This window comes from Hemitrygon akajei, chromosome 26 (genome assembly GCF_048418815.1).
Source record: "Hemitrygon akajei chromosome 26, sHemAka1.3, whole genome shotgun sequence".
NCBI lineage: Eukaryota > Metazoa > Chordata > Chondrichthyes > Myliobatiformes > Dasyatidae > Hemitrygon > Hemitrygon akajei.
In genome coordinates this window covers 19,988,983-20,010,393 of record NC_133149.1, presented here as the reverse complement: position 1 = coordinate 20,010,393, position 21,411 = coordinate 19,988,983, and the positions used below count along the sequence as shown (strand labels likewise).

Sequence of the window (21,411 nt, the reverse complement as noted above, 5' to 3'; positions counted from 1 at the left end):
TTGAAGCGAGGGTGGGATAACTTGATGAGGTAAAACGAGGATGACCATGGTGAATCGTTGACCATTAACCATTAAGCCTGACACGGTGTTTTTGCTCCATCAGAACTTAATTCACCATTTTCAATCTGAATACTTTTGGCGCCTAGGAGATTTAGCCTGCAAGCTTCCTCTCATCACTTGACGGAAATGCGTCTGCTTCTCCCCGTACACGATGACGTCATGACGCAGCCGTCCTTCCCACCCGCCGACCTTGGTCCGTGGCGCGGTGCTGGTCTCCTTTGCTTGGCAATGTTGTTTTGGAGCTGTTGCCGAACTGCTGCTAGGGGCATTTTGCCGGTCTGTTGGCGTCGTGCCGCTATACACTGCAGCGTCCGGGCGTGGAGGTACGACGACTTCTTTAAAGGTGAGGTGAGGGCGATATTGCTGCTGCCCAAAAGAGTATTAATGGTGTAGGTTGGGCAGCGTGTATAGGGAGATCCGTCCCGTGGCGGCATCGGAGCGGGGTTATGGAGACACAGGAGGCTGCAGATTCTGAGATATGGGAAGTAAAATAACGTGCTGGACGAACTCCATCTGTGGAGGGAGATGGACGGTCCAGATGAAGTATCTTCACCCCAAACGTCAACTGTCCATTACCCCTCCACGGATGCAGACTGACCCGCTGATCTACCCTGTGTACTAGAAATCGTTTTGCATTCAGTGCTACAGTTACAACTGGTCTTTTGACCCTTTAAAAAAAATCTTTGTAAAATTGCCGTGATTTGAGTTTCCAGTGTATACTGGGTGTTCTTCCAGCCGGTACCTGGTAGTCCTGGTCACGTTGGGGTGATTGCCACTGAGTCGTCACCAAAGTTTGTATTTGGGAGCACTGTTTGATTTGAGCTGTGTTGGTAAGTGGATCAGATGTTACTCTGAGATTCCATAAATCACTGAGCCTTCACTTCAAGTAATTGGGGAAATAGTTTGGGGAGCTTGCCTGAGATATTCACCCCTGTTCCATCCTGGGAGGCATAGAAACACAGCAGTGCAATGCAGGACCTTCAATATATGATGTTGTGTGGACTAATATAGACCTTCAAGATCAAGCTAACCCTCATCTCCTTTGTATGTCTCCTGCTTCTTGCCTCTATATGGCTATAAGAGTCTTTTATATGTCTGTGCTGTAGAGGCAGATACAACCTCTGGCATTGTGTTCCAGTCACCCACTGATTGCTGCATTTTTTTAAAAAAAACTACCTCTGATACCTTTTCTAAACTTTTCTCCACTCACCTGAAATGTATGTCCTCCAGGGTTGGCCAGTGTTTCCCTGGGGAGGGGAGTGCTTGTTCTCCACTCTATCTACAGTACACTTCTCATAATCTTATACACCTGTATAAAGTTGTCTTTCAACCTTTCCTTATAAGACCGACTGGCTATATCACCACCTGGTATGGGAATGGCACAAACCTTGATTGTTGGGCACTGCAGGGAGTGTTACACACAGCCCAGCAGATCTGTGGATGTGAACTTCCCTCCATTGAGGAGATTTATAGCAGGAAGAAGGCCTGGAAGATCATCGGGGACACCAGTCACCTCAACCATAAACTGTTTCAATTGCTTCCGTCTGGCAAACGCTACCGGAGCATTAAAGCCAGGACCAACAGGCTACAGGATAGCTTCTTTCTACAAGCCATTAGACTTTTAAATTTGCTTGTCTGTACGTTGTGGGATGGATTTAAGATTGAAATAAATTCTAATCCAGGCAGCATCCTCTACAGCCTTTCTAAAGCTTCCACATCTATGCTTCCTGCCTTAATTTTTTTTCCTTTTAGTGTGAACTCTCCAAGACAGTTATCAACTACTTTCAAAATTAATTGGTCCACTCAAAATTTGGTATCTTCCCAATGTTCGACAAGTAAACAGCTCCAACTAGCCATTCAGTTGGCAACTGTGGTTGTTAGCACATGCACACCAGAAATGTTAGTTTGATTCCTGATCCATATTAAGCCATTTCTAAACAGGGTAGCAATAGGCAATACTGTACAACTTCTTTTTCCACTGATGCTGCTAGGCCCTTAATTTTATTTTGGGCCCTAACTTTATTTCAGATTTACAGTATCTGCAGTTTTATGATTTTCATTTAGCAGTGGAACTTTTGGGCTTCCTAGGAGCATAATTTATTTGCGGCCCTGATTATATTTTACTGTTGGATTGTGCACGTGTATGGGGTGGTGATTGAAGATTTGTGTTACTGTGTCTAATGATGTACCACTGTAAAGGTATGCAAAACTCCTTTACTGAGCAGCACACAAAATGCTGGAGGAATTCAGCATTTATGCAGCATCTATGGAGGGGAATAAACAGTTGTTTTTTTTCAGGCTGAGAACTGTCATCTGCAGAATCTCTTGTGTTTAAAATATCTAATTTGTTTTTCAGATCTAGAAAATGAATTTGCCAAATTCAAACACAAAGTCAAGGAAGCACTCCCTGGCAGTGACTGGAGCCCCTTGCACCAGACCTCTGGCTTACCTCCTGAGTGGGCTGATGTCGTCATCATTGGAGGAGGGGTAGTAGGTTGGTCTACAGCATACTGGTTGAAGAAAAAAGAGACAGTCCGGGAAGGAATTCGTGTGGTGGTAGTAGAGAGAGACCCAACTGTGAGTGGACATCTATCAGAGAAATTATTCATTTACTGAGGCAAACACTTCCTTGTGCATTGCATTAATAAAACAGATCTTAATGTTAGCATAAAAATCTTCAACAATAGCATGTATTACTCTAGTATCTTTAATATATCTAGCAACTAAACATCAAGCAATATTTGATAGAGTCAGATTGACTGTTTAGAGTTTAACATTGGTCAAATAACTGTTTTAAATTGATGTTTGAATTCATGCTTGCATCATGAATTAAATTCTTTCCTAAAACCCCTTTGTCCCTCCACATATCTTGAGTTTTAACAAGCATCTTTAAAAACCAAACTCTTGGACTAAGCCTTTGTCTTAATAGCTCCTAAACTAGTGGTCGCCAACCCGTCGATTGTGATCGACTGGTCGATCTTTGAGACTTTCCCAGTAGATCCCGGGAAAAAAAAAATTTAAAAAATTGAAAGACAAATACTGTTGAGAGATTGTTTCCAGGTTGCGGGGTTTTAGTTCCGTTCTTTCTGCCCAGTGTGCATGCGTGCAGCTCCCCCGCCACGCACTACACAGTGTAATTCAGTGGTCCCCAACCACCGGGCCACGAGGAAACGATACGAGTCAGCTGCACCTTTCCTCATTCCCTGTCACGCCCACTGTTGAACTTGAACCCACGCGAGGTCATCAGTCACCTAAACGCAGTGATACCCTTGAGCCAGGGATCACTGGTTGGCCTCACGTGGCCAGCGGGAAGTGCCGTTGATACTGGCCTGGAGCACGGACAGATGGGTGCTGCCTCTAAACCTGTTTAGCACACCGAATGTTCATGGGGAACCCGGTGCTAAAATATTCACAGACGATCTAATTCGGGCTCAGGGTTTCGTAAGCAGCAGAGCAGCTACCTCGCTGCAATCTACTGAAGCAAACTTTTGTCGGCTGATAGATCCTACAAGGGGAGCGGGTGCCCTGTCACACTCCTCGCTCGCTCGGTCGCTCTCTCCGGATTGCAACCGCCGTAGCCCCGGTACGGAAACAGCCACACCTGGCCTTGTCCTCTCACCCCACCCACGACCAGCCGCACCTGGCCAAGGCGGCTGGCGGCGAGTGTAGTAGAGGCTGGAGTTCAGGCCAGGAGGCTGTCTAATGAGGCAATGAAGCCCTCAAAACTGCTTTGGTACCCTGAGTCCAAGCACCCTGCACTTAAAGATAGACCCGTTGAGTTTTGTGAGCGGAAAAAACATGAGCAAGCCGGACAGAAGCTAAGTGCCGAGAGCCACAAAAACTAAATTGCGGAATAGACTGGACATAAGGAACCTGCTTCGAGTATCGCTGTATTCCCGCCGTGTTTAAGACCCCCCCTCCCGTTGTTGGCTGGTCGGTCCGCAAGAATATTATCAATATTAAACGAGTCTGCGGTGCAAAAATGGGTGGGTACTCCTGGTGTTTATACATTATTTCTACTTCCGGGTTGTGGGGTTTTACTTACGTTTTTTTCTGCCGGCGCATGCGTGTAACTAATCGATCTGGGGTTGATCTTGCCTTTCACTAAGGCCGAGGTAGGGGATCTTGGGCTTAAAAAGGTTGGTGCCCACTACGCTAAACTGCCTGGGGTTCTGTTTTGAATTAAAATGTTTTCCATTAATAGTGCTAATGATAGTTAGGGTGGCTATCAGTACAGTGTTAGAGGCTATTCAGTTCATTGTGCTCCTTGAAAGTGTTATTCCATTAATCCTACTTACTTGCTTTTTATCCATAGCCTTTCCGTTGTTTCCTTTCCAACTAAATATCCAATTCCCTTTTGTAAGTTACTGCTTTGACTCTGCTTACACTGTCCTTGCCTGTAACTCAGCACAGATCAGATGTAATTTCTCCTTTCTCTCCATGTAGTATTCCAGATCCTCCACAGTCTTGTCAGTGGGAGGAATTCGCCAACAGTTCTCTGTGCCAGAAAATATCCACCTGTCAATTGAGTCTGCTCGTTTCCTTCGCAATATCCAGGTACTGATGGAATGCATGGCCCTTATCTAGTCATGCTAGCTGTTGCCTTGTATTTTTGCTTTTCCTAATTGAGCCTGGGTTGGAATCTTTATGTAAGATTAGAAGTTTTAAATGAAAATCTAGCTTTAGTAGTTTTTCACTTTATCTGAAACATTCTTCATAAGAACAAGGCAGTGAGTGGTGGGAAAGCACAGTTGGGTCTGATTCTTCTCCCAGGAAAAAGGAGCCCTTGGCAGATTTGACCTTTCTCCTCCCCTGCACACATATCCCACTAGCAAAGCTTAGAGAACAAAGCTAATATGTTCTCAATCTGAAAGAAAAATAAAATGATCATCTCAGGTACACTGTTGTAATGTAAGAAACATGGCGTACAATAAGGCCCACACAGCTCCCATAAATATTGGCGAGGTAATGATGTTGATTGTGAGATAGTTAATAGCCAGGATTACCAGAGGAAACTTCCCCCATTGTAATGAAATTGTATCATGGATTTTTTAACCTCAGTTTAACATATTATGTAATAGACAGGACAGCATTCTTTTGAACTACTTTGGTCATGGAGTCATAGAGAGAGATACAAGTCAAGTTCAAGTCAAGTTGCTTTTTATTGTCGCTTTGACCATAACTGCTGATACAATACACAGTAAAAATGAGACAACATTTTTCAGGACCATGGTGCTACATGAACAATACAAAAACTACACTGAACTACATAAACCAACACAACAACTACACTAGACTACAGACCTACCCAGGACTGCATAGAGTACACAGAACAGTGCAAGCATTACAATAAATAATAAACAAGACAATAGGCTCAGCAGAGGGCAGTAGGTTGGTAGTCCGGTGGCTTGGGGGAAAATCTGTTACATAAATAATCAGCTGAATGGCGGCCTCTGGGATTCCATCCGTTTCTGTACTCCTGCCGAGTATTTCATTGCCACAGATGTAGTCCAATTTAATGTCCATTGGAGAGCAAAATGGACGGGAGAACCGGCGGGCTAGGGCTTTCTTTTTTCCTGCCATGGACTCCTACCCGCTCGCCTCGCTTTCGCTTCCATGCACACCGCCTACGACGTCCCCAACTCCGGCTACCGGCATCAAGCAACTCTGAGGACTGAAGGCCCAATACCCTCAGCAAGCCGAGGTTGTGCAATTTACCCAACAGATCTTCATGAAGGTTTGTTTTTGGGCAAACTCTGTATTGTAGCAGTAACTGGTGATGGCTCTGTTATCCATTGCCCTAAACCTTAATTGTGCCTTAAAATTAAATTTTAATTTCAGATTAAATTAAAAAAACTAAATTAAGGTAGCATCAGATCCGAAAGGCCGCTGCTGCCGTGTGCTACGCTGCTTACTGGATACAGCACAGAAACAGGCCCTTGAACTCTCTTGAGTCTACACCAACATACAAGCTCCATTTGCTAGCACTGTTTATCCAAAAGGTCGTTCTTAAGGCCAGTTTACAAGTCACCATTTAACGTTTTGTTTTGAATGTGGTAAGAAACCTAGTGTTTGGAAGAAACCCACACAGACAGTCCTGTTAAACAGTATCTCAGAGTCAAGTATGTATTGGCTCTGTTCTTGTTTTGTGGCTGATGAGGCTAATGTTGAACCGGAAAATTTTGCTGTAGGTGAGACAGGAGGATTGTGGCTGGGTGTGTACTTGTTCCACTCTTTTGCTATTTTAAGTGGGCTTCCATATGCTCCCAATGAAATGGCATAAAATTCTCTATATAGACAACCCCCCCATTAGAGCTGTTTGGGTAATGGAAATTCACCCTTACAGAATTCACAAATCATTTCCCAGAAATTTGAGATGTGGAATAAAATTTTGAGTTTTTGTGGGGAAGGAAGAAAAGTAAAACAAGAAACACACCATTTAGTCTTTTTTGTTTTCAATGTTGTTGACCATGGTATCAAAGTCTACAGAGCTAATCTTTCTTGATTAGCCCAGTGGAATATTTGAGAAATTGTACACAACATAGTAATATATTTATCTAATTATTAAGTTTGTAGCCTCTGAACCATTGGATGGGACATTGGTTTTCTATAATTAGAAACGATGTGTGGTAAATGAATAGTGTCCTTGGCAGAGTTATCAAAAGAAAGATTAATGGTGAGGTGAAGCTCATTGTATGTTTGCCCAACAGGAACACCTGAACGTGGTGAATGAGGACCCTGTGGATATTCACTTTAATCCATCAGGATATCTCTTTTTAGCTGGGAAGGAGCAGAGTGATATCCTGGCAGAAAATTACAATATTCAGAGGTGAGATACTTTAATAATAAAACTCTACCATACAAGAAATTAGTGAAGAGTTGATGAGCAGGGATGATCTGTTACTTTTAATGATTTTTCTTCCAGTTTTCTTGTTGTCTCTATAAAATGCAGAGTCATTTTGCAGTGCCGGTACCTCTGTTTTTTCAAATGCATATTGTCAAGCTCATAGAATTGGTACCCTACTAAATCTTAGGAACACAGCTAAATCCAATCCCAGAGCTTAAAAAAAAGACCACAGGTACCATAAAACTGAAATCTAAAACTAAAACTTCCACATTTTACTCTCAATTCAGGCAGGATTTTTAGTGAGCAAATCAGGATTGACATTTCAGGTTGATTTGCATTAGAACTGAGCTTTGGCAGTGTTCTAATGGAAGGTCATTGACCTGAAATATTCTTTCTGTTCTCTCTATTGACACTGCCTGCTTTTGGTGAGTATCCCTGGTACCTTCCTATTGTAATAGGTGTACAGTATATACAAGAAAATTATTAGCATTACAAAAGGTTTGATTTCCCTGTGGCCACCCATTTCTATTTCACTTTCTTTTCCCAATCCGACATGTCAGTCGTTAGCTTCCTCTGCTGCCATGATGAAGCCACACTTAGGTTGGAGGAGCAACACTTCATATTCCATCTGTTTAGCATGAACATCAATTTCTCTACCTTCCAGTGATTTCACTCCCTCCCTACTTTTCTCTCTTTCTATTTCCCCATTTTGGTTTCTCCCTCATGCATTCTCTCTCCTCAACTGCCCATCATCTCTCCTTCCTGTTCTTCCATCTGTCACCTCCCAGCTTCTTGCTGCTTCCCCCTCACCTGCCAGCTTGTACTCCTTCCCCTTTCCCTCCTTATTCTGGCTTCTTACCCCTTCTTTTCAAGCCCTGTTGAAGGGTTTTGGCCCAAAATGTCAACTGTTTATTCCTCTCTAACTGCTGCCTGACTTTCTGAGTTCCTTCAGAATTTTGTGTGTTGCTCAAGATATCTAGCATCTGCAGAATCTCTTGTTTAAGAAAATTCTTATTGAGTTTTTCTTGGTGATTAGATGGGGATCAAAATACTCATTTACTAGCTTGGCTTCCAAAGAATGATCTGTTTGCTCTCTACTGTCTAGCTCAAGGGTTCCCAACCTTTTTTATGCCATGGAGTCTTGCCATTAACCAAGAGGTCCTTGGATGCCAGGTTGGAAACCCCTGGAGTGGGACTATGATGAAGGAAAGCATCTTTTACAATGATGCAGCTTGGGAGCTGCCAGTTCTCAGTGTAACAGATCAATGCTACTTGATTTATAGCATTGTGGATCAGTGGAGGATCGGGTTTCTTTCACTTGTCGTTGGTGGTAAGAAACTGAGGAGTTAATCTTCAGAAGCAATTACTTCAGACCCTTTATGTAGACATAACGGTGTTGCTTTGTGGGGTGAATCTACAATAATTTCCAAGTGAAATGTTAAGAGCTATATGAAGGTGGAGTCAATGTAATGTTTGGTTCTCAGGAGTCAGGGAGCAGCAGTCACTCTCTTAACACCTCAGCAGTTACAGAGGAAGTTCCCGTGGATCAACACAGATGGCATTGCTTTGGCTTCATATGGTGAGTCCATCTTGGAAAGTAACTGATAATAAAAATTATAATTTTAAAAACTGACTGTTAAGTGTAGAACAACTAAATCCAGCATGTAATACCCACTGTTCAACACCAGCACACTGGGTCACCCAAGCTCAGAAGAAGAAAACTGAAAGCTGTTTTTCCATTCATTGGAGCAGCCAACCTGTTGAATTTCTCAATGACATTTGTTTTGAAACAGTAGAAATGTTGGTCTACTATGGTCTCCTGATTACCAAGAATGAGGATAGGTCGATCTAAAATATAAAATCTATGATTAGCACGTTGGAGGGAATTGCGTCTAACATTCTCTGTTGAATTTTAATACTCACCATAAAATTGCACTGCTTACTATAAGATGGCTGACCTTAACAAATTGCAATTAAAGAGATCTCCACAATCTCATGATAGCACTGTTCATGAAAATCCAAATTCCATTTCATGCTCCCAATATTAATGTAATGTAAGTGTTCCTAGTAGTGCGTTTGTAAGTGTAAAAGAGTCGAGCATTTCTTGAAACTGAAGCCTGACTTGTATCTCCCCCTTTCCCAGTTCTAACAAAAAGTCACAGGCCCAAACTGTTGACTGTTTCTCTTCCCATAAATGGTGCTTGACCTTCTAGATTTCCTGAAATTTATTCTTTATTTTAGATTTCCAGCATCTACGTAGAGTGGAGGTGTATGTACAGTGCTGTTTTTCCCTATTTTCCCCCTTAACCAAGAATTAGATTGTGAGATAATGTTTTGTTTCTGAAGTTCCAGTTTGTGGGATTGTACTAAATTGCAGTTACAAAAGAGACCAAAAAAACAACGCAGAGAGAACTTGGTGGATGTCACAACAACAGATTAACCTTGGTAAACGACCTGAGCTTATTTACAGAAGTGTTAAGAAAACCATTACGCACACATGGAATATAGTCAAATGTTTATCAACTATTTGGCTTTATGGAATGCCTAAAGGAAGAAAGAAAGGCTGAAATTCCAGAGTTGAAGGCATGAGTCCCAGTGTAAAGGTAATTTAAGTTTAGTTATGATGAAGTAGGCCATGGAAAAATTTTAAGGTAAGGTTGAAAATTTAAAAATTGAAGCATTTTGCAATTGAAAACCCATGTATGTCAACAACTTCGGCAGATAAAATCCATTATTACCAATTTGATATTTTGATGAACTATTGGAAATATGGATTTCAAGGCTGAAAATGGTTTCATTACATGATTCCAAAAACAGCAGAGTAATTTAGTTATGCATATTTCTCAACCAAAAGCATCAGTGATTGAAGAAAAAAGACATGTGTTTACTTCCCACTTCCAAGTAATTTGATTCAATCATTGGTTTTAAGTGCATCTGATTAGCATTTAAGATCATTAGTTTTCAACTTGTGCTTTAATACTGTATCTGGACCAAAACTGAAATTCTGCTGTGCTATGGAATGACTGGAATTGGGATAGCAAATGTTATGCCAAAAGGATCTAGGTGGAAGTAACACTCCAGTGAAATGAAAATGCAAACTTTTCTGAATTTGCCTATAAGTTGTTCATTTTATGATCTGTTGTGTAGGTTTGGAGAACGAAGGCTGGTTTGATCCCTGGCTACTACTGAATGCATTCCGTAGGAAGGCCATCTCAATGGGCGTGTATCAGTGTCATGGAGAGGTGGTGGGTAAGAACATATGTATATTTAAAAACGCAAGTAGCCGCAGGAGTAGGTCATTTGGGCCATCAAACCTGCTATGCCTGTCGTGTCTTATTTTTCTATCTCAACACCATTATCCAGCAGAGACCCATTGACCCTTGATTATGTTAATGTGTAGAAATGTTCAGTACTGTTCTATTTTGTTTTGCGTGAACTCAACAACTGAGTCTCCTCAGCCTTTTTGGATAGAGAGTACATCACCCTCTGTATGAAGGCATTTCTGCTAATCTCAGTCCTAAATATCTTGACCCTTATTCTCCAACTGTGTCCCTTGGTCCTAGGTTCCTTGGTCAAGGAAAACATTCTCCTTCCACCTAGCTTGTCAAGCCTTTCAAGCAGTTGGCCTCTAATTAATTGGGTTTTGCAGCTCCTTAGCAGTTGGAAGTTTGTTTGTAGGAGCTCATTTTACAGATTAAGCTGATATCTTGGTCACTCTTGTGTGCCATTGCCTGAAAGAGAGAATTTAATTCATACAGTACCTTCCTTTACACCCAGTTGTTGCTGAGATGGGAGTATAGCCAATGAGCCACTGTTAGTGTCTGAGGCACAAATATAATCCATCCAATTGAGTGGCCATCATGAAGCCCTCAGCAATATGAGAAGCAAATCTAAGAATACTTTGTTCAGTTCTTTTTGCCACTCACAATGTGGTATATAAATACTGTTTGGTTCTGTGCAACTTATTGTGAAGAAAATATTTGAGAGATGGATGCTGTTTCCATAAGATGTAGGCTATTTGGCTCATCGAGGCTGCTCTGCCATTTGATCTTGGCTGATTTATTTTCTCTCTCAACCCCATTCTCCTGCCTTCTCCCTGTAAGCTTTGATGCCCTTACTAATCAAGAACCTATCAAACTCTGCTTTAAATATAGCCAATGACTTGGCCTCTACAGCTATCTGTGGCAACGAATTCCACAGATTCACCACCCTCTGGCTGAAAAAACTCATCCTCATCTCTGTTCCAAAGGGGCGTCCTACTTTGAGGCTGTGTTCTCTGGTCCTGGACTCCCCCACCAGAGGAAACATCCACTTCTCACTCAGCAATTCCACAGCATGATTTCACTTGGGCATTTCCTGAGTTCTGTAAGTTCAGCCAGGGATGGTTCCAAGAGGTTCAATGAAAAGAAATGTGGCAAATACACCATTTCCTTCTCCCTCCCTCATGCCAACTATTTAATGTTAATTCTTCATATTTATTCAGCTCACTTTTGCTGTCAATTGCCATCATGTTAGGCAGTGGGTTGTTCAACTGAAAAAATGCAGAAAGGATTTACAACAATAATGCCAGACTAGAGGTTCTGAGCCAAAGGGAGAGGTTGGCCAGGCTAGATCTTTATTCTCTGGGACATAAGAGAATGAGAGATGACTTTATAGCTACAGTATGTTTAGAAATTGAGAGCCATTGATAAGGTGGATGATAAGTCTTTTCCCCAAGGTAGGGGAGTCCAGAATGAGGGGGTGTTTATTTAGGATGAGAGAGAAAAGGAACCTAATTGCAATTTTTTCATGCAACGGGTAGTGAGATGCTAGAGGAAGTGATTGAGATACAACAGTATCATTTAAAAAAATACTTGGATAGGTGCATAGTGGCAGGACGTGGAGGGATATGGGCCACATGCAGGAAAAAGGACTAGCTGGGTGATCTCCATGGTCAGCATGAACCTGTTGGGACAAAGGGCTTGTAAACCATGCTCTCTGCTCTGACTAAGTTTATTATCGGGGCAGACATATCCAGTGTACAAATGCCATGAAAAATAGCTTACTGCAGCAGCTGTAGCTTGGTACAGAATTGACAAACCTAAAATTACATATAGTAACAGTTTATATACAATCGGCATGACAAAATAAACACAACATTAGCATAAATTGAGTATAGTCTGAGGTAGTATTCGGGTTTTTGCAGATCAGTTCAAGAACCTGATTGCAGTGGGAAAGAAGTTGTTGAACCTTGAAGTGTGTGCCTTCCTATTTCTGTATCTCCTGCCTGATGGCAACAACAAGAAGACCTAGATGGTGGGTGTCTTTCAGTGGAACAATTGCCCCAAAGACCTTGGCTTTTTTATATTTGAAAAGCCAGCCATGAATAGTAGTTGTTTTTGCTGGTTAGCTAGTATCTAGAAAGATTAGTTTCCTGCATTAAGGTTTGTTTTAGCACCTTGGCTACTATTCCAGCTGAGATGGTCTGTCAGCTTAAATTTGGAATTGATCAAGATCATATGACCTAGTTTGTAACTATACCCTGGTTAATTCTGGATCTGCTATTATCTCTATTGTTAAGTTTAACATACAAACTAGCGTCAGAGGTCAGAGAAGTTAAGTAAGTTGTTCATGTTTTGCTAATATCACATTGGCAAATGCAAACCATTGGAGTGTGGTTTTTGGCAGTGAATGTCAGTCCTTGAATTAAGTTAAAATGTGGCAGCACAATAACAAGGTACAAAATTAGTGCAGAAAACAGCAGATTTAGAAATGGTGCCACATGGTTAGCAGAAAGCTGCTCCGTAGGAAAACAGAAGAAAAGCAATCCTTGAACATTGAATAAACAAAATAATAGTAGAATTTCAGAACATGCTACAATCTGAAGTAAAATTACCATTTGCCTTTATCAATTTAACAAACTAAAGATGGATTTCACCCACACCTGAGGCACATTACATTCTGTATTGCAGCTCCATTTTTTTTCCTCTGAAGGTGAAACACATTTGATTACAATCATAACTTTTCCAGCAAACTATAAACCCAGTGTGGAGAAGTTAGACCCTATTTCTTAGCCTAGGTGTTGGGGGGGAGGGGGGAAGAGCTTATTTTTCACTTGAATTCACCCATTCTCTATAGAAAATTCTATTATGCTTTGGTTTACTAAATTCCAAAACTTAATTTAAAGCATGTGTTTACTTACACAACAGACAGTAACGTGCAGCAGGGGGATATTATGTAACCACAAGTTGCACTATTTTGTTTAAAAAGCAAGTGAACAGGAACATCCAAGGCATTATGCAAAATTAGAGGCTTTTTTATGAAATACAGTCGGCCCTCCTTATCCGTGGATTCCGCATGCACGAATTCAACCAACCACGAATCACAAAAACCTGGAAGTGCTCTTCCAGCACTTGTTGTTCGAGTATGTACAGACTTTTTTTTTCTTGTCATTATTCCCTGAACAATGTAGTATAACAACTATTTTACATAGTATTTACATTGTATTAGGTATTATAAGTAATCTACAGATGATTTAAAGTATACGGGAGGATGTGTGTGGGTTATTGTGGATCAGGATTGAAAAAAATTGGAAGTTCTCTTACTAAGTAAGTCGGAACAGGTACATCCGGTATTATTTAGCGTCAAGTAGTCAAACGTTTGTCTTAGTATATAGTATGTATTTTACCTTTCTATATTTATAAAACACTTAAGAATGTATGTTTCAGCACCGGGCTTGGGAACAGAAGTTCCCGAGTTCGATCCAGTGACAGACTGCTCCTGAGTGCGCTCTCCACCGTGCCGGGTTGATGTGGAGGATCAAAAACCCAAAACCCAATAGTTAAACCACTGTGTTGCTTATTAATAACTGTAGCTTTCATTGGGGCAGAGCCTTATTCACTTTATCCTTTAAAATTATTCTGATCGTTGATCGACTGTAGCCTAACGTTTTTCCAATGACCGATGGCGTTTCACTTCTTTCCGATCTTTCCGATTTCCACTTTATTTTCAATCGTGATCACGATTATTTTCATGAACAGAAGCACTGCGGATTCAGAGCTTCGCCACTGGGTACTAATGTCCACTGCACTGAGACAGGTTAAATAAGGTCTGGGGTTCCTCTGGGTCCTAAGTTCTACCGCATTGAGACGGGTTGAATAAGGGACTTGAGCATCTGCGTTTTTTGGTATCCACGAGGGGTCTCAGAACCAATCCCTCACGGATAAGGAGGGCCAACTGCAGTCTTGATTTTACAAAAGGGGGACAAAAGGTGCTTGTGGAGGGACTTGTCTGCATACATCAAAGAATATGAGTTCAGTAAAATTTTGCACAGTTAAAATGGAAAGTTTTAAAATACTGTGAACTAAAAGTGCTGATACTTAGCAAACACTGGATGACAATTTTTTTTCCGAAAGTGTTCCTTCCAGAGAAATTTTATTGTGGTTATGATAGACCGCTGGAAGCAAAACACAGACATAATTTCAGACTACTTGTATCATGTAGGGATTTGGAGAAACTATAAACTAACTTATGAATATAATGTGTTTAATTGCGTAATGGTGCTGACACTTTGCAATAGTTCAACTGAGCTAAAAATGTTTTGTTAATAATTTTCATTTGTACTTGGTGTCTGAGGCTTCTTGCTCAAGTGTCCAACAATAATTAGCCAGCATTGATGGATTTCAGTTACACTGACACTGTTTCTCCATGGCCGCGATGTCCTGGTGAAACCTTTCACCATGCTCGTCACTGACAAGCGCTAATGTTTGCAGGGAAAGCTAAGTGGGAATGCAGAAAATGAATCTTCAGTGACATGTTGCATTTCATGGTTTTGTATGCTTGAAGCATGTTGTCAAACAGCTGCATGTAGTTTGATGCTCTGTAGTTGCCAAGAAAATTTTCAATTACGTCGTTGAATGGCTTCAATGCAATTTTCTCTGGTTGACTAGAGGTTCTTAGTTGCCTGTCATTGATGACCTGTTTGATTTGTGGGCCAACAAAAATGCCTTCCTTAATCTTGGCCTCAGTTATTCTGGCTTGATTTTATGAATTGAAATAACAAATATAGACTATTTCAACAAAAATGGTGTGTAATAGAGAAATTTCATGGCAGTTTTCATGATCAGCAGCCCAAAATCAGTAAGATACCCAGAAGTATTCAGGAAGTAAAATCTTTATTCACCAGTGAAATCAGCAAACAGCATTTGCAAAAAAGAATCTGTCTTTACAATAATGTGGAAAGGTCAGGAGCAGGAGATGGGCTTCAGATTGTATGTCTAAAAACCCTCAAAGGGGGTGGAAGAGGTCAAAAGTTGTTCAAATGAAATGGAGAATGCTTTCTTTTATCAGTCAAGGCATAGAGTGTAAGAACAAGGAGTTATCCTGGAACTCTGCACTCGTTTGATCTCAATTTGAACACCTTATACAATCCTGTGGAAAAGAGGTGAAGGAAGTTTGAGTTTATTGCCAGGATTGATTTTTATTTAAGTTAGGGTTTTATTATGGAGCTAGAGGTTAAGGAGGGATTAAAGCCAAGTCTCAAAAAATTGAGAGCCTCCTAGATGGAGCAAATGGGAACAAGTTATTTGAGGGAATAACTCTTTTCTATTTCCTCCATTGGTCAACACAGTTAAGTTGGCTGAACGAATGGCCTGTGTTATGAATTTTCTATAATTTCATTGATGATAAATATTTTTCTGACAGTTCTTGGGGGGAAATAAAGACTTATTTTCAACATTTTCTAGCTATTAGAGGTCAAAATCTGAATATACATTATGGTAAAAATCAAAACATTTATGGTTGAAACGGGATATGAAGACTGTCGTTGATGTGAACGGGGCCTATCTACTTGGTCTCACAAGAAAGGGGCACATTCTAGCTGCGTTTGTTATGATGCAATCTGGGACCGTGATGTTAGTAAGCATTACTGAAGTTCTTGCTTTCTAACCAGCACTGAGGTAAATGTTGATACGTAATCTCTACTTCACTGTTGGTAGCTATATTTTAATACTACTAAAAAAACTAATCCGCCATTTATGCTAACACCAGCCCCACAGAATAAGAGATTGTAGACAAACCAGTTTTACTGCAGATGCAGGGAGAAGTTCTGAGCTCATAATCCATTTTTGGTGTTCTGCCTATGAAGTAGTGCTTCAATTTTCTGCTATTGTTGGAAGATGGTGGAGGCTTTGTTTTTTTTGATGAGATGATGCTAAATGAACTGACTAATTAACATATTGCTTAAAAATTTTTCCATATTGTGACAGGTTTTCAACATTCCACCAGAGACATGGCGGGAGATGACGGCAGCACCATCTCATTGAAAAGAATTCACGATGTCATTGTATGAGAAGTATTTTTGACTTGGTTTTCTCACTGTTCACATTTCCATTCTATCCTAAAAACACTTTTTAAAAATAGAAACAGAAGCTTGTTCAGTTCTTTGAAGCTGTTTTACCTTTCAGTTAGATCTTGACTGGTCTGTAACACAGCATCCCTGTTTTGGCTTGACTATCCTTTATGGCCAAGAAGAGTAGATCAATAATGACTACATGATATGTTGGGAACACTCGGCAGGCCTGCTAGTGTCTATGGAGAGAAACAAAATTGACATTAAAAGTCAATAACCATTCATTGATACTAGTGTGAAATTTGTCTTTGCTTTCTTTTGAGCTCTTCAAAAGAAGCATGTAGTTTAGATTTCTGCTACTTTTGTGTTAAGAAATGCTTTCTAACATCACCCTGAAAGACATAGCTCCAATTTTGAGGTTTAGCCCACTTGTTTTGATTGTTCCCACCAAAGGGAATTTTTCTGTTTACTATTTCAATCCCCTTCTAACATCACAGTTAGCATGTTAATCTGCTGTTGTGAAGGAATAAAAAAAAAACTTCCTCATACACCCTATTGCAGTTTATCTTTCATGGTGTTGGTACTCTGAATCTAGACTCTTTCACCTCCAAAATCAATATGTACAGAGCCACAAACAAGAGAGAATCTGCAGATGCTGGAAATCCTGAAGCAACACACACAAAATGCTGGAGGAACTCAGCAGGTCAGGCAGCATCTATGGCAAAGAGTACAGTTGACGTTTCAGGCCAAAACATTCTAGCATTTTGTGTGTGATGCACAGAACCAAATGCAATTCTCTAAATATAACTAGTGTTTTATGATATTACAGCGCTTAGCTTCAGCCCCATATCAGAGTATAATCAAGTCAGTTTATTACTAATCACTTGCCCGCATGGAAACTAAATCAAGCTGGTTACCAAGTAACTGCTAAATGCAAGAGGTTCTGCAGGTGCTGGAAATCCTGAAGCAACACACACAAAATGCTGGAGGAACTCAGCAAGTCAGGCAGCATCTGTGAAAGGGGATAAACGGTCACTATTTCAGCCTGAGCCTTCATTGTTTATTACTCTCCATAGATACTGCCTAACTTGCTCAATTCCTCCTGCATTTCGTGTGTATGTGTTGCCAGATAATACTAGACAGCAATTTTTTTCGGAAGTGTTGATTCCTCAGAAATTTGTTGTTATGATAGGCTGCTTGAAGCTGAACACAAATATATTAAGGTGGGATGTATAGGAGGCAGGGTATAAGTGTCGGCGCAACATTGTGGGCCGAAGGGCCTGTACTATACTATGTTCTATGTAATATAACTTCAGATTACTTGAATTACCTAGGAATTTGGAGAAACAACAAACTAACTTTTATTGAGTATAATGCGTTTAATTGCATAATGGTGCTGACGTTTTGCAATAGTTCAACTGAACTAAAAATGTTTTGATGATTATCATTTGTATTTAGTATCTGAGGCTTCTCGCTTAAGTATCCAACAATAATCAGCCAGCATTGATATACCAATTGCCCTGCTAAAGTTTTCCATGGCTGCGATGTCCTGGTGAAACTTTCACCGTGCTTGTCACTGACAGCACCAAGATTTGCAGGGAAGAAGTCTAAATGGGAATGCAGAAAATGAATCTTCAGTGACATGTTGCACTTAATGGTTTTGTATGTTTGAAGCATGTTGTCAACCAGCTGCATGTAGTTTGGTGCTCTGTAATTGCCAAGAAAATTTTCAACATCCTTGAATGGCTTCAATGCAGTTTTCTCTGGTCGACTAGAGGTTCTTCAAATTGCCCGTCATTGATGACCTGTTTGATTCGTGGACCAACAAAAATGCCTTCCTTAATCTTGGCATCAGTTATTCTGGGGAAACTTCTGTCTCCAATATCGAAATCCTTCACGGAAATTTTTGTGCCTGGTGACAGCAGATTCCATCCTTGCAGTCTTGAACCCGTTAATTCTGCTTTTGCCTTTGACAAACCTAAGTCTCTGACCAAGTTATTTAACTCAGATTGAGTTATCAGATGAGGCTCACTTAACATAAAGAGTTCAAAATCTGTATCGGTATCAGTGTTGTTTTCCATTCCTGGCTCGTCCATCATGGCATCTTCGTTTGTCTCCTCTAGGCTCCATGTCTCTGGTGACTTCAGTACTGGAAGACTATCATCATGTGACACAGGTCTCATGACTGAAGGGAGATTGGGGTATTCCATGGATTTCCTGTTTAGTAGAGAAACCAGAGACACTGGTCAGACAGAAATAACATGATTCTTCTGCTCTCGCCATATCATTAGGACAGTGAACAACATTGACTTCTGAGTACATCTGAGCCAAGTGCTATAATTGACTGCACATGTTGCGCAACAAATGTGAGGAGCTCAAAATAGAGCTCATCAGCTTTCCTAATAAGAGGATTCATGTTCCATCTTTGAGATTTAAGCATGCACTCACCACAAGTATCGCAGCTGTTGCGACATTGGCGAGACATTTTGCTATCACAAATACTCTTGAAAATACAATTACTTCATTATAATGAGTACGCACAATATGCTATGCGCGCGGAACATGCGCATCAACGTGATCGCAAATCGATATACACACGTTTGTACATGTAAACACAATGTGCAGAACGGTGCCTCTCTTAAACCTGTCCTGCAATGCAGCATCCACCCTGTTCAGGCATGCCAGGACAAAATAGAAAACTTTTCGGTTTACATTGTGGGTAACATTTTAATTGACTTGAACTATGAATTGAAATGACAAATATAGGTGATTTTAAAATAAAAAGGAACATAATAAGGAAATTTCATGGTGCTTTTCATGATGAAAGATTTAAAGTACATTATCAAAGATTGTATGAATTATACACTTTGAAATGTGTTTGCTTACTGGCAGCCACAAAGCAAGAAATCCAAAGAGCCCAATGTAAAAAAACAAAAAAAACAAAAGGCAGACCATAACCACTGTGCTGAGAAAAAAGATGGACACCACCACCAGGCCCCCCTCCCAAACCAGGAGCATATGAGAGCAGAATTACTATCTAAATGGGGTCAAGTTAGGAAAAGGGGAAGTACAACGAGATCTAGGTGTTCTTGTACATCAGTCAATGAAAGCAAGCATGCAGGTACAGCAGGCAGTGAAGAAAGCTAATGGCATGCTGGCCTTTATAACAAGAGGAATTGAGTATAGGAATAAAGAGGTCCTTCTGCAGCTGTACAGGGCCCTGGTGAGACCCCACCTGGAGTATTGTGTGCAGTTTTGGTCTCCAAATTTGAGGAAGGACATTCTTGCTATTGAGGGAGTGCAGCGTAGGTTCACGAGGTTAATTCCCGGGTTGGCGGGACTGTCATATGTTGAAAGATTGGAGCAACTGGTATACACTGGAATTTAGAAGGATGAGAGGGGATCTGATTGAAACATGTAAGATTATTAAGGGATTGGACACGCTGGAGGCAGGAAGCTGATGGGTGAGTCCAGAACTAGAGGCCACAGTTTAAGAATAAGGGGTAGGCCATTTCGAACAGAGATGTGGAAAAACTTTTTCACCCAGAGAGTGGTGGATATGTGGAATGCTCTGCCCCAGAAGGCAGTGGAGGCCACGTCTCTGGATGCATTCAAGAGAGAGTTAGATAGAGTTATAGATAGCGGGGTCAAGGGATATGGGGAGAGGGCAGGAACGGGGTACTGATTGTGTATGATCAGCCATGATCACAGTGAATGGCGGTGCTGGCTAGAAGGGCCAAATGGCACCTATTGTCTATTGTCTTCTGTCCTAAAAGTACTGTTTATTGCTGAGCTTCAGGTCTGATGGATACCAAACACAGTCCACTAACTCCTTATTAGTAATACTGTATGGGATGTGTACAGTTGAATCTGACTAGCCCTTGCCATCAGCATGCAGACACCATGCTTACTGTAGATCAAGAACCACAGAAAATACTCTCTCTCCTGGATGAGAGTTTTGGGATCCTCTGCCTCATTTTTCCCACACTAAGTATGAATCAGTTCAGCTTAGCACCATCAACGCTGAAATGCATTCTTTATTGAGGCATAAATTATTACCATTCTAGTCTAAGTGCTGATTCAACAATCAAATCTAGAGGTGGATTTCACCTTTCTTGTAACTACATAATCCATAAATTATCCCCAAAAGGAGGGTGAAGACTTGTCCCAAGATATCTGCTGCGAGAGGAGCTCTGGTAACTGATAAAAATAAAAATGCCAGAAGCGCTCAGCAGGTCAGGTCACATTTTTGAAAAGAGAAATGGTGAACGTTTCAGGTTGAAGACCTTTCATCAAACCTGACCACCTGGGTATTTCCAGCACTTTCTGTTGTTTTAGAGCTCTGGTCACTTCTATGAAAACTATTTTTCAGCCCTTGATTCTTTCAGGAGTTTGCAGTTGAGGTGGAACGTGGTAGTGCTTTGAGTACATTGGATAACATTGGCACCATGTGTTTTTCTGGGATTGTGTTGTAATAATAGTTGATAGTTTGAATGAACAGCAAAAAAATTGCAGATGATGAGGATCTAAAATGAAAACACGAATTGCTGGAAATATTCAACAGGTCGGGCACCTTTCAGCAAGAGAAACAGTAAAGGTTTCAGGTTTAAGACCAATTGGGTATAAGTGATAAATTGCCTCAATTTGTTGATCTTTATCACTTCTGATTTGTGACAGGTACAGATGCCAAACAGTGCGGAGTGCCAGCCAGTGAAATGTGCTTTGCTGATCAATGCAGCTGGAGCATGGTCAGGCAAAGTAGCAGAGATGGTCGGGATTGGTAGTGGACCTGTAGGCACCTTGGAGGGAACAAATCTTCCTGTTGAACCTAGAAAAAGGTGAGCCAAAGAGGCAGCCATATGACAAAATAGAGAACTGGGTACTGCATCATAAGCCACACAGAATCTGCAAGAAACAAAAAAAAAAATCAAGCTTGTTGTTTACAAAACAAATTGCAAGATTCGGGTTGTTTGTGTACATGGAGGGAAAAGGTTTAGAAACGTGGGCCAAATTCAAGCAAATGGGACTTACTCAGGTAGGCAACTTGATTGCCATGTCCATGTTGAGCTGAAGGGGCTGTTTCTATGCTATACGACACTGACTGTACAGTGTTTGGCAGAGATTATCCCACCATGAATCTTAATATAACCATGAAGCACAGAGAAAAGTTGCTTTG

At 40.9% G+C, this 21,411-nt stretch overlaps 1 protein-coding gene across 1 annotated transcript in view; it reads left to right on the top strand.

Annotated features, from left to right (window-relative positions):
- Window positions 1–228: 228 nt before the first annotated feature.
- foxred1 (FAD-dependent oxidoreductase domain containing 1) overlaps window positions 229–21,411 on the top strand; it is a 31,125-nt gene continuing 9,942 nt past the window's right edge. Inside the window, exons 1-8 of the mRNA XM_073029678.1 lie at window positions 229–403; window positions 2,417–2,637; window positions 4,507–4,617; window positions 6,771–6,889; window positions 8,392–8,486; window positions 10,055–10,156; window positions 16,153–16,229; window positions 20,913–21,073. Of these exons, the coding sequence (XP_072885779.1) occupies window positions 289–403; window positions 2,417–2,637; window positions 4,507–4,617; window positions 6,771–6,889; window positions 8,392–8,486; window positions 10,055–10,156; window positions 16,153–16,229; window positions 20,913–21,073 (1,001 nt within the window). The 5' untranslated portion in view covers window positions 229–288. The remainder of the gene's footprint in view (window positions 404–2,416; window positions 2,638–4,506; window positions 4,618–6,770; window positions 6,890–8,391; window positions 8,487–10,054; window positions 10,157–16,152; window positions 16,230–20,912; window positions 21,074–21,411) is intronic.